Genomic DNA, 11,978 nt, shown 5'->3' with positions numbered 1-11,978 from the left:
TCTGGTTACAAGAAAACTCAAAATGTTTTAAAAGTTCAGTAAGCGAGTAGTAGAACTGGGAATCGGACATTTGGTCGCACTGATTTGCTAAAATGAATCATTACATAAGACTCATTCGTAATGGAATTGGACTACATTGGTCACGCTGCATGTTTTTGATTCACTAAAAAAAGAACCGGCTCAGAACCGAGTCAATATTCGGTCAGACTTCTCCAAGTTGTGCTCACCGCAGAGAGCCAAATAAAATCCAACACCACCTCTCTTAACATTGACATTGAGCTCTACGAAAATAGGTGCTTCTAAAAAAAAAAAACTTGAAAACAACCCAACCAAAGCTGCTTTAAACTGTTTATTCCCCCAGCGGAGTTAGTGAAGCTGAGATGTGCAATTTAAGTTTTGTTATATTATACATACCGTAGTTACCTTCTGTGAACATTAGTACTACTTGCTTCTGTAATATCTTTCAAAAATATTGAATTTCTTTGAGCAATGGTTTCAGTCATGTATCACAATTTAATTAATCTGATAACCACTGTATTATACATGAGAAAATATTGATATTAACTTGTTTTACAGGAGTGCACCACAAACTAAGAACCAGTCAGAATGTGCATACCAATTTAAAGTAACAGTTAAACACTTGCCTATTTGTGCTTTGCGTGCATCTCAATATTGCTTAATCAGTAGGTTCATAGTGAGCTAGTAAATGAAGTGCTTAAATTGGAAAACTAAAATGGGAGATATTTAAATAAATGTTAGAGCGCAATGCAAATCTTTACAAGGTGTCAGAAGATTTAGATAGTGACTTTAAAGTCAGTCAACCCAAATCCAATATATTTTCAAAAAAATACCAGGCTAGTCTACCTTCCCTCAACATACTTAACATTCTTATTGCAGAAAAAACACAAGCAAACAGATTTCAACCATTTATTCAGATGGTCTTATGTGAGGTGAGTTCTTACATAAAACGTTCAGAAAAAAAAAAAAAAAAGTACAGGGGAACATAAAAAGGGAGAGTTTCTTGTAGTTTTGTTGGAATGGCGGTGCCACGGCCTAAGCTGCATGTCAGTTCCAATCTCCAGATCAAGGGAGTCGAACTGCTCAGAAGAAAAGACATCCAAATTACATGGCGAACAGGATGAGGAATGCCACCATCAGACAGAACAGACCCATGGCCTCAGACAGAGCGAAGCCCAAAATGGCGTAGGAAAAGAGCTGCTGTTTCAGGGAGGGATTCCTGTAAATGAAGAAAAAGCTTTTAGGCACAAGCAACATGTATAACAAACCCATTGTAAGAGCCTAATTTCAAAGTTTGATTACCTGGCATAGCCAATAATAAGGCTGCCGAACACTGTCCCGATTCCAGCTCCGGATCCGGCCACACCCACCGTGGCAGCACCAGCACCAATGAACTTGGCCGCTGTGTCAATATCTCTGGATACAGCGCTGGTCTGGAAACCCCGGGTTAGGTTAAGAAGGGTCGCTTCGCTGACTGGCAAAAGAGCCTGAAAGGGAGGGCAAGAAACGTAAGCATGTGCAAGAAAAGCGGCAAAGTACTCCAGAGCATTCACATAAGGCATTTTTTATTTTTTTACCTGTTCGGTTCTTGCTTCAGGTCTGTTGAACACGACTGAAACAGGCCGGGCCAAAACCCTGGATCCTCCACGGATCTAAAGGAAGAAAGAACAAACTTTCAGAACTAATTTAACATCTATATGATGCATATGCTTTCTATTACCAAACCATGTTTCAAATTCAAATATTTTCTGACAGTGCAAGGATCCAGTGTACATTTTGACCAATTTAATTACTCAAAACAATGGAAAAAAGAAAATGATCCGTAATTTTCCTCTGCTCTAGCTTTTGAATAAACCTGGCATCACACACTATGAATGTTGCTGTGTGAGGAATTGCTTACGGTCCTCTTTTGTTGTTTTGGGTAAAAGTGAACATTGGATTGAAGCATTTAAATGCATGATTATAAATGTGGTTAGAACTAATATAATTGTAGACAATCATTTACATTGAAGTAAGAACACACAAGACATTAAACGATGGCATAAGGTAATTTTCTGAAATAGCCAATGGATTGTGACATTATTAGAGCTGGAATACATACCACAGCAGGTGAGGTGACAAACTTAGCACACGCGTACATGTTTGAAGCCTGTGGAGAAGAAAGATGTTCAACATAAGATTTCAGGCCATGCATCACCTTCTCTAAGATTAAAGCACAGTGGGCAACAAGAACCGTATGCACCAAGAGCGCATAAGTTTGTGGCATCAATACTGGAGTTATCGAATATGATTATAACTCACTTGCAACTGAAGGGCTTTCTTAATTAAGCCAAGCCATCAGTGCATTTCCAACACCCCACAAAGAGTTCAGAGAAAGTAAATATTTTCACAAGTTTCATAATTTCTGTAGGACCCAAACGACAGATGGTCTGACTGCATATAAGGGACCCAGACCTGCCTTGACAAGAAAACCTCCAGCCACAGTGGATGCAAAACTTCCTTAGGCCGAGAGGACACCCCCTTTAAGTCAGTGGTCAAACATATGGCAGCATAAAGGTCATGTTGTACTACTGTAGTGAAAACAGCCAACAAGCTTTTACCCACTCAAGAAGATACAGAGACTTGAGGGATAAAGTCAGCCATTAAATCTGAGGTTATTGGAGCATGATAAAACGGTCCATCAAAAAAAAATGCTGTACTTTATGTCGGCTGAGTGGAAGCTCAATTAAAAATATTCATAGTTAACTTACTTTGGTTGACTATTTTGACTTCACTTAATTCAGGTCACCTTTTGGACAACCTTTTTAACAGCCTGAGCACAAGGCCCATGCTACTTGCCTAAAAATACATAATATAGTACAAAATGACTAATAATCGGGTCTAAGGTTAATTTGAGTTCTAAGCCGCAGAAAGCTCCCGCGGGCGAGCTGGATAGTGAAGGTCACCAATAGCTTTGAATGGTAGGCTACTTATTTGAAACAAACGCAAATAAAATGCCGTTTAACGTGACAGCAGACAAACTGCAACTGAATGCCATTAAAGTATTAAAACGCTTGCTCTTGAAAGGCTGAGGCGCAGTGCGAGCTTTCAGGCTGATACGGGCCCAGCGCGAGTCAGACATTTTGCAAGTGTCACGAACAATATGAGAATAAACCTCCGTGCATTTAAAATGCAATACTAAATCATGAAGCTAAGAAGCTTTAGCGTTGTTTACCAGTTGCTCTTTGGGTTAAGTTCTTGAGACGTGATCGTAGACTGACTCATTCATTCATTTGAAATGACTTTGACAAGCGGCTAGCGGAGCTTTAGCAACGCGCTTCACTGAACGGCACCCGAAAGCTGCAATTATTTTACCCGGATCAGAAACTTCCGCACATTTTCCTATCTTTAATAAACGAAGTTACCCAGTTTGTTTCTTTAGATAAATGCAGAGATAACCTGACTCACCGATAATATCCAGCACACAAGGGCCCGGGGTAACAGGGATAAGCTTGCAGCTAAAGGCAATGAGTAGTACGCCGTGAAAACTGTCACCTTGTCATTTATAAGCTTCGGAACTACGTCCTCGTTTGTGATTGGGCAGAGGGTCACGATGTCCTCCTCTGATTGGCTACGAGGCATGTCAATACATAATACATACCCTATGATGTGCGTTGGCAAGAGGGCGGGCCTCTCTGTGATTGGTTTAAACGATTTAAGGAAGAACGCCGGGAAAGTCAGGAATCGCATCCCGTGTCCCATGTTTCTATTGGATGCTTTGGGTGGAAATCCCGCCTTTTTAGATTTTAGAGGACGGGGTGAACTGGAACACTGTATTAAATATGTAAACATAACTCGGGGAAATGTGAATTATGTGGGCAGGAATACACAGTAGAACATGTCATGATATAATGTCAGAAATATGAAAGAGAAAGAAGACATTTGATCCAAAAATTAGGAGAGATACGCTTTGATTTAATAGATCTTCTGCGAAAAGAGTTAAAATAGGTGTTGTAATTTATTGTTTCAATATCTTATAACTAATTTAAGTGAGAGGATATAGTTTTTTTTTGTTTTTTTTTACTATTGTAGACATTCACACTCCATACCAGTTGGAGGCGGTGATGCACCAGTTCGTTGTTCCCCAACCACCAATAAACCCTAGAAGAAGAATTGCATTTCAATAGCCGTTGAATATCTCTAGAGGGCGACCTGTACTTTTCTTTTCTGCGTGAACTGTGATTAAGTACAGGGTAGAGCAAGGATAACTTTGCCCATTACATTAAGAAATATGTGGTTATGAACTCAACTGAAAATGGAGGAATGAACTTTGAACCCTTAATCACGCCTTCAAAGTTATCTGGATTAAGTTAAGCAATTTCTTAAAAACAACATCTATCTGGAACATTAACGTTACCTCACTTATCTTTTCACAGGTTGGTGGTCTTCAGTTCCTTTTGCTCTCATTACCAAATTTCCTTTTTAAACGATCTAATTTTCATAAACAGATTCTTCTTTCTTGGAACACAATTAGCTAACGTTACTCACCAAACAAGTGTTTTATCTGGAATAATAAGCATGTTTTGTATAACTCTACGGTTTTATTTCTTGAGAAATGGTTTTGTTTTGATTTAGTTTTGGTAAGCCACCTATAACCATGAAGGTCTTATGTTGACCTGTTCTTAATTTATCTCAAAATGTAATATTCCAGTCACTCCTAAAGTGTGGGAGTCAGTGGGACTCCTAAACTCCTATTTTTTTTTTTTTTACAGTCTATTATGCTGTATAGTTGAATGCTGCCCCCTCTGGTGTAAAAATGCTTGTCCTCAGCTCTCTCTACATTCACACTGGATCCTGCTGATACTGGATCCTGCTGATACTGAATCTGTTTTTCTTTCTTTCCCCCATTAGGAATAATGATCGTTTTGTTCAGGCTGTCCAGCTATTGTATTTTTCTATTTCAATTAAACAAAAATGTATTTCTGTCCTCACACATAACAAAAAATATAGGCTTCATAATAACCGAATAAGGTGTAGGCTAAAGCATTTGCTTATTATGCCAACCCTTTATACATATTTATCTTTTGAGCATCATTTTTCTCTCTAGGATTTGATACAAAATAAACAAACAGTTACAAGACAATTTCCAAAATGTACAGTACGAATAATTTGTGTATCACCTTGTTTTTAAACATTGTCTTGAATTTATAGAGTGAAATACACTATTTTAATTCCTTATCACAATTATTCCATAGGTTTACCCCTTTGACAGATATCTATCAGATATACATCTATTTTTGTTATTGCCCTTATTTTTTAACACATTCCTCTTAGTACTGACTTTCTCTTATTGTTATATAGGCTACTTTATACATTATCTGTGCAGTGTAAAACTCAATTAAATCAACAAATAAAGCTTGTAAATTAATAAATGACATATTTGATGGTTCACAATAGTCAGCCCGTTTTACAATCCTTATTGCTCTCTTTTGTAATATAGGATAGGCTATATATTGAATTTATATTAGTTTTATATGACCCCAGACCTCCACACTATGTAATAGTGTATGGAACTATGATCGAACAATACAATATAATGATTTTTCATTAAAAATATTTTTATTAGTTTCTAAAATAGTTTTATTCTATTTAATATTGCAATGTATTTAGACATTTTTGTTTATGGTTTCCAGCATAATTAATGATCTATTATAACACCCAAAAATGTATACTCTTTCTATTTCCTCATTATTAATCCTAATAGCTTTGTTATTACTTTGCCGATTGCTAAATATTCTGAACTTTGTTTTTTTTAGATATGTAGGCCTAATAGTCGATTATCATTAAACCATCTTTTTAAGAACATCAATTCAGTTTCCACTGTATTCAGAAGCTGTTCCAAATTTTGTCATCAGCAAACAATACCATTTTTTATATTTTAGACATTTTACAAATATCATCTAGGCTATATCCAATACAAACAACTAGGGGCCTAACACCGAACCTTGTGGAACACCACAAGTAACTTTCATTAGATCCGATTTAAATATAATATTATTTATTTGTACAAAGAAATATTGTCAGTATAATTTTGGAATGGCTCTGTTGATGGTATGTTGTGGAGTACAATTTGGAAATGTCCTCAAATATTTAATCACAAATAAAATCAAAGAAATTTATTAAAAACTAATTTATAAATATTACCCTTGCAATTACTATTTTCTAAACAGATTTAATAGTGATATTGATATCACATACATATTTTGTACATTTTGTGGTTTCACTGTAAAAAAAAATTACATCCCCAAGTCAAAATGTTCTAGTGACTGATAACATCTAAATTTTTCACTTAGTCTGACATATTATTTCTCATTGAGCCAATGTTAACAGACTATTGCAACAATTAATTAAATTTATTTTACAGAATTTCACTTGGGCCAATTTAAAAATTTAGATGTGACCAGAATATTTTGACTTGGAGAGGTAAAAAATGTTTTTACAGTGCATGCAAACATGCTTATTTTGTAGTTGTCCTCATTCAGCTTGTTTTTGTCCTCATTCTTTTTTTCTTTTTTTTTGGCCCAGCTTTTTAAGTGTGTTTTGAATACCTTTATTTGGTTATGTCTCTTACGACATGCCTTATAATAAGTACATTTTATCTAATTAATCTGCTGCTTATGTAGCTAAATTTAGTATTCACAAATGTGTAAATTTGTCAGTCAAGGTCAATTTGAATTATTGCTGGCTAATCTATGGTCTGTGTTTTGTTTATGTATCAGTTTCTGCACAGGACCCACATTGCCACTGGCCTAAAGGAGGCTGTTACATTTGTTCAGGTAGGAACAATGCAGATTTGTTGCAATATTGGTACTAAATTGGGCCCCAAAACCCCTCCCCAAAAATTCAAGTCTTGAAAGAGATAACTGCTTAAAATTATGTATTTTAATCCTGTGACGATTGTAAAACATTTACAAATATTTGCATTTAGCAATATACAGTCAAGATCTACTAAGGCTCAAATTATAAATTAAATAAAAAAAATTACATTAAAATTTATATTGGCAAATTCACGCCCGTTACAAGGATGTACTCTATTACAATTCACTAGAGAAAGATTCAGGATATAACCTGGCCATGCCCCATACGTTTGAGTCTTTCTCCATTCATGCGATGTGCAGTATTATATCTGACAGCTTCTTTTAGTGGTTGAGACTTGCATACCTTTGTCTGGTGTGAACTTCACCTTTCTCTATATAACTTTCCTTTATACTCTACCTGTGCGTCTATATCATTTTAACTGCCTGTCTGAACAAGACCTTTTATGGATTATGGGCATGATAAATCAAATCGAAATCTTTCCTTCATCTTTTGGAAAAGAAAACAAAAAATATTCTCTAACATTTTTCATCTGGTCTCCATGTCCATGTATGAAACTCTAAAGGCTGAATTGTGAATTCTTGGAAACCTGCCTTCAGAAACATGTTTGTGCTACACAATCACATAATTTAGAACTGATTTATGATGTTGAATGAATGACAGATGAAAATGAATTTGAAATGGTTTATTAGTCTATTTGATCTAAATTTTTAATGCATAGATATTCATGCATATAAAAATGTAATTTGTACTTTACTGCTGTCATTCATTTCAGGTTTAGTTATAGCTGACAAGTTATATCAAATGTCTCTGATTTCCATTATGTGCATGTGTTGTGCGAATGTTAATAACCGAAATAGCCTTAGATTACACTCACACAATGTAGCCCTTGTGTCATTGATTAAACAGAAAATGAAGCAGAACATGCACATCCCTCAAGTATGTGTTTCACTGCACAATAATTCATCCAAAGCTTCCACAGATTTTTAGCATGCTTTGAAGACATTAGATACAGTTTGCAATTCATCAAAGGATTTCAGTGTGAGATAAAACAAAGGATTCTAAAAAGATTTCCTCTGAGGATTTAAACAGAAAGCATTATTTCATAAAAGCCTTCATTTGTATGTGAACTTTAACTGATACTCCTTTAATGTTGCATCCTTTTGGAATTTGAATATATATATAATATATATTTATACATTTCCAGAAACAGACCCTTTCTAAGAGTTTAGCCGCTCTCTCAGCAGGAGGTAGATTTGATAAGTTTTACAGATGACAGGGGGAATAAATTACAGAACTTTACAAGCTAAAGCTGGCGAGGTTTTCCACAAAGAGCCACAACTGCATGAAGCACAGGCATAGACTTATATGGGCACATTCAGAATGATATCCATAGTGATTGTAATTACACACTTCACATGTGTCAAGTGCTTTATCAACAAACATATCAATACATATACACATTTTAAAAATGAAAAAAGTTTCACTGTGTGAATAGAAACAGGACCTTGCTGTATACTTTGCCTATAGGTTAATACACTTGCTAAATCAACAAAAGATTGTAACTGATTAACTGATTATGTTATATTGACAAACAAACAAAATAACTCAACAACCCCCCCCCCCCCCCCCCCCCCCCCCCCCCCCCAAAAAAAAAAAAAAGTTATTTACCACTTATTTTGTACTGGTGAATACTATGGCTCTCGTGATTCATCTCATGATTTTTTAATGGTTTTTAGAGAGCAGAATAAAATACTAAAAATATTTATACAACAGTTAATTCTGGTTCTCAAATCTGATTGGCTGAAAGCTTTTTCTAGCCATGCGATATTACTAATAGGCCTATCACACGGAAACCGTTTCACAAATTGTACCATTTCACTTGTTTTTGCCGGCTCTAGCCTACTGGCATTTCTCACAGCATTTCTCTTATAAACATAGAGCATTTGAAAATTTGTTAAGACTTGTTCGGAGTCTTGCTGATAAAGCCTCCTGGCACTTCTGTGTGATATTGCTCATTTATACGGGCTGTTACATACTTGATTCTGATTGGTTGACTAAAATAAGGTGTGCAAATTATTATTATTATTATTATTATTATTTTTCAGGAAACGCACAGCTAAAGTATTTTCAAATGCCTCAAATGTATGTCAAATGTCCTTAAAGGCAAAAGAAGCAAAACAAAAAAGACATTCACAATTTATAAATATATTTATTTATATATAACAAACCATTCCCATGTTTTGTTTTATTATTGGAAAAGTCTCTCTCTCTCTCTCTCTCTCTCTCTCTCTCTCTCTCTCTCTCTCTCTCTCTCTCTCTCTCTCTCTCTCTCTCTCTCCTCTCTCTCTCTCTCCCTCTCTCTCTCTCTCTCATTTACATTACATTTACATTTATTCATTTAGCAGACGCTTTTATCCAAAGCGACTTACAAATGAGAAACAATAGAAGCAATTAAACTAGCAGTAGGACAACAGTATGTAAGTGCTATAACCCTTCACAGTACAAATTTTTTTTTTTTTTTTTTTTTTTTTGAATAGAAAAGAAAGTGTTAGTGTTAGTAGTACTGGATCAAGTGCTCAAGTGCTGCCGAAAAAGATACGTCTTCAGCAGTTTCTTAAAGATGGCTACAGACTCAGCAGCTCTGGCTGAGTTAGGCAGATCATTCCACCAGCAGGGAACAGTCATGGTGAAGGTCCGAGAGAGAGATTTCGTGCCTCTTTGAGATGGCACCACCAGACGCCGCTCACTTGCAGAGCGTAAGTTTCTGGACGGCACATAAGTCTGAATTAATGAGTTCAGGTACAGGGGAGCAGTGCCAGTGGTTGTTCTGTAGGCAAACGTCAGTGACTTGAATTTGATGCGAGCGGCAACCGGCAACCAGTGCAATTTCGTGAGGAGAGGAGTGACGTGTGCTCTCTTCGGCTCGTTGAAGACCACTCTAGCTGCAGCATTCTGGATCAGTTGCAGAGGTTTGACAGTGCAAGCTGGGAGACCAGCCAGGAGAGCATTACAATAGTCCAATCTGGAAAGAACAAGCGCCTGAACAAGGAGTTGTGTAGCATGCTCTGATAGGAAGGGCCTGATCCTTCGGATGTTGTACAAGGCAAATCTGCATGACCGGGCAGTGCTAGCGATGTGGTCTGTGAAATTCAATTGGTCATCAATTACAACTCCAAGGTTCCTGGCTGATCTTGATGGAGTTATGGATGACGAGCCTCTCTCTCTCTCTCCCTCTCTCTCTCTCTCTCCCTCTCTCTCTCTCTCTCTCTCTCACTCACTCACTCACTCACTCACACACACTCTCTCTCTCTCTCTCTCTCTCTCTCTCTCTCTCTCTCTCTCTCTCACACACACACACACACACACACACACACACACACACACACACACACACACACACACACACACACACACACACACACACACACACACACACACTAGTAGAGTCCTTGATCTGCATCAGTTCCCTACTTCTGCCAGTAAGGGGCGCCTCTGCAATACCATATGATTGTTGAGTGATGCACTTTGCTATAGGCTCAAATAACATTTACAGTTTTTTTTTTTTTTTTTTTACAATCGCTAGGACACATCTCTCAATAGATCACTTTTTCAGAACTCTTCACACAGTGATCACAACAGCAGTCTAGGGATAAACTGTGGATCATTTATCATTGGTTTGGCACAAAATCTATTCCATTCTATTCAGAGACAACATCTTTCAATTTGAATTCTTTTATCATAGACACAAACACCATAGGCTACATTCTACAGTAATAATACCATATTGAAATATATTCTGAATCTAAAAAATCAAACACTATCAAAGCAATTAGATGTAACTGACCAACACAAGTGTTAGGCTGTGTCTTTCAGTTTATGCATTCAAAAGAGGAACAATTAAGAATAGTTTTGTACTGTAATGCAAACATTGACCATGTAACATATACCGTAGTGAATTATAAGTTTTAGTGCGTTTTGAATGTGAAATTAACTGCTGTGTGTCAAGTATTGAGAAATGTGTCCTAGCGTGTGTGTGTAAAAAAACAAAAAAAACAAGGGCAGCATCTTGGAGGCCTAAACATTTTAAGGTGGTATTTCATATACTGTTTTCCACACATGTAGATTTCTAGGACAATGTGATTTTGAAGAGGTGCTGAACACAAACATTGCAGAATTTATCTCACTAAGATCATATCAAAATTTTGTCCTTGAGGAAGGTATACTCAATCCCTGTTTGCATGCTAATGAGTCTGACTTCATACTTGTGGATCTGTTTATGAATGACTGACAGCTGACACAAACAGGACATATAGTGAACCAAAAGGTGTGTCAGTTTGCTCAACGGGTGTTAGGTTCCCTTCAGGCCACCCTGCCTGACAGCAATTCGGAACTGCAGAGTTGAGAGCAACTGGAGCTGCATGCATGCATCAAATGCATACCATACAAATTATATTCTTATTTTTATTAAATACTTAACTCTGTCACATAATTATAATACTTCTCATGCACCATCTTAAACATGATGAAGACTGAATCACCCATTTGTGACTTACCGGTATTAAAAAATGAGCAAAACAAACCACACAAATGCAGAATGACTAATGAATGTTTTTGTTTTTCATATAAATTATCAATATTGTTTGTACATTTAAATATATTTGTATAGACTTGAATATTTTCTTTTTTTAAAGTAGCCTGTTTCACTACAAAAATGACTTCTTTATAGTTTTATTAAGAAACTTTCACAATGTCAATAATTACCTGAGAAGTGAAATGGCATATTAATTATTGTTAAAATGATACTTTAATACAATTGTTTTGTTTTACTGCCTATAGGCAAATGTATCACTTTTTAAAATACATGGAGGCAAGTGGAAAAACAATTCCAGGACAGATTTTACACTTACGGTTAAGATGTAAAGTATCAAAACAAGTCGTGTTATTTATGCTGTGATGCCCCTCAAGTACATTTATCTTACTTCAATGTCTTTTGCAAACTGGAAAACAAGAATAAATTTACTAAAATAAAATACTAAAGTCATATATGTATATGTAGTGTTGGGATAAATACATAGGCACAGAGTAGGCCTAGCTGTGTCTAT

The 11,978-nt window shown here is 36.2% G+C and overlaps 2 protein-coding genes across 2 annotated transcripts in view; one reads left to right on the top strand and one right to left on the bottom strand.

Annotated features, from left to right (window-relative positions):
- Positions 1-913: 913 nt before the first annotated feature.
- atp5mc1 (ATP synthase membrane subunit c locus 1) lies at positions 914-3,670 on the bottom strand. Its single transcript, XM_079636350.1, has 5 exons — positions 3,466-3,670; positions 2,120-2,167; positions 1,596-1,670; positions 1,321-1,505; positions 914-1,237 (listed from the first exon to the last, which is right to left on the bottom strand). The coding sequence occupies exons 1-5, from the start codon at positions 3,637-3,639 to the stop codon at positions 1,123-1,125; spliced, it is 597 nt and encodes a 198-aa protein (XP_079492476.1). The 5' UTR covers positions 3,640-3,670; the 3' UTR covers positions 914-1,122.
- A 531-nt stretch (positions 3,671-4,201) lies between these two features.
- The window catches only part of hoxb13a (homeobox B13a), a gene marked incomplete at its 5' end in the record, with an annotated part of 44,243 nt that continues 36,466 nt past the window's right edge, over positions 4,202-11,978 (top strand). The window contains 2 exons of the mRNA XM_079628787.1: positions 4,202-4,433; positions 6,777-6,833. The remainder of the gene's footprint in view (positions 4,434-6,776; positions 6,834-11,978) is intronic.

This window comes from Phoxinus phoxinus (assembly GCF_949152265.1).
Source record: "Phoxinus phoxinus genome assembly, chromosome: 1".
In the NCBI taxonomy this organism is placed as follows: Eukaryota; Metazoa; Chordata; class Actinopteri; order Cypriniformes; family Leuciscidae; genus Phoxinus; species Phoxinus phoxinus.
This window is presented reverse-complemented; position numbering and strand designations above follow the sequence as displayed.

Coding starts and splice junctions, on each gene's coding strand:
- atp5mc1 (XM_079636350.1), bottom strand. CDS start 3,639: ATGCCTCGTAGCCAATCAGAGGAGGACATCGTGACCCTCTGCCCAATC. Junction 2,168..3,465: donor TTGTGTGCTGGATATTATCG/GTGAGTCAGGTT, acceptor TCTTCTCCACAG/GCTTCAAACATGTACGCGTG. Junction 1,506..1,595: donor CTGAAGCAAGAACCGAACAG/GTAAAAAAATAA, acceptor CCTCCCTTTCAG/GCTCTTTTGCCAGTCAGCGA.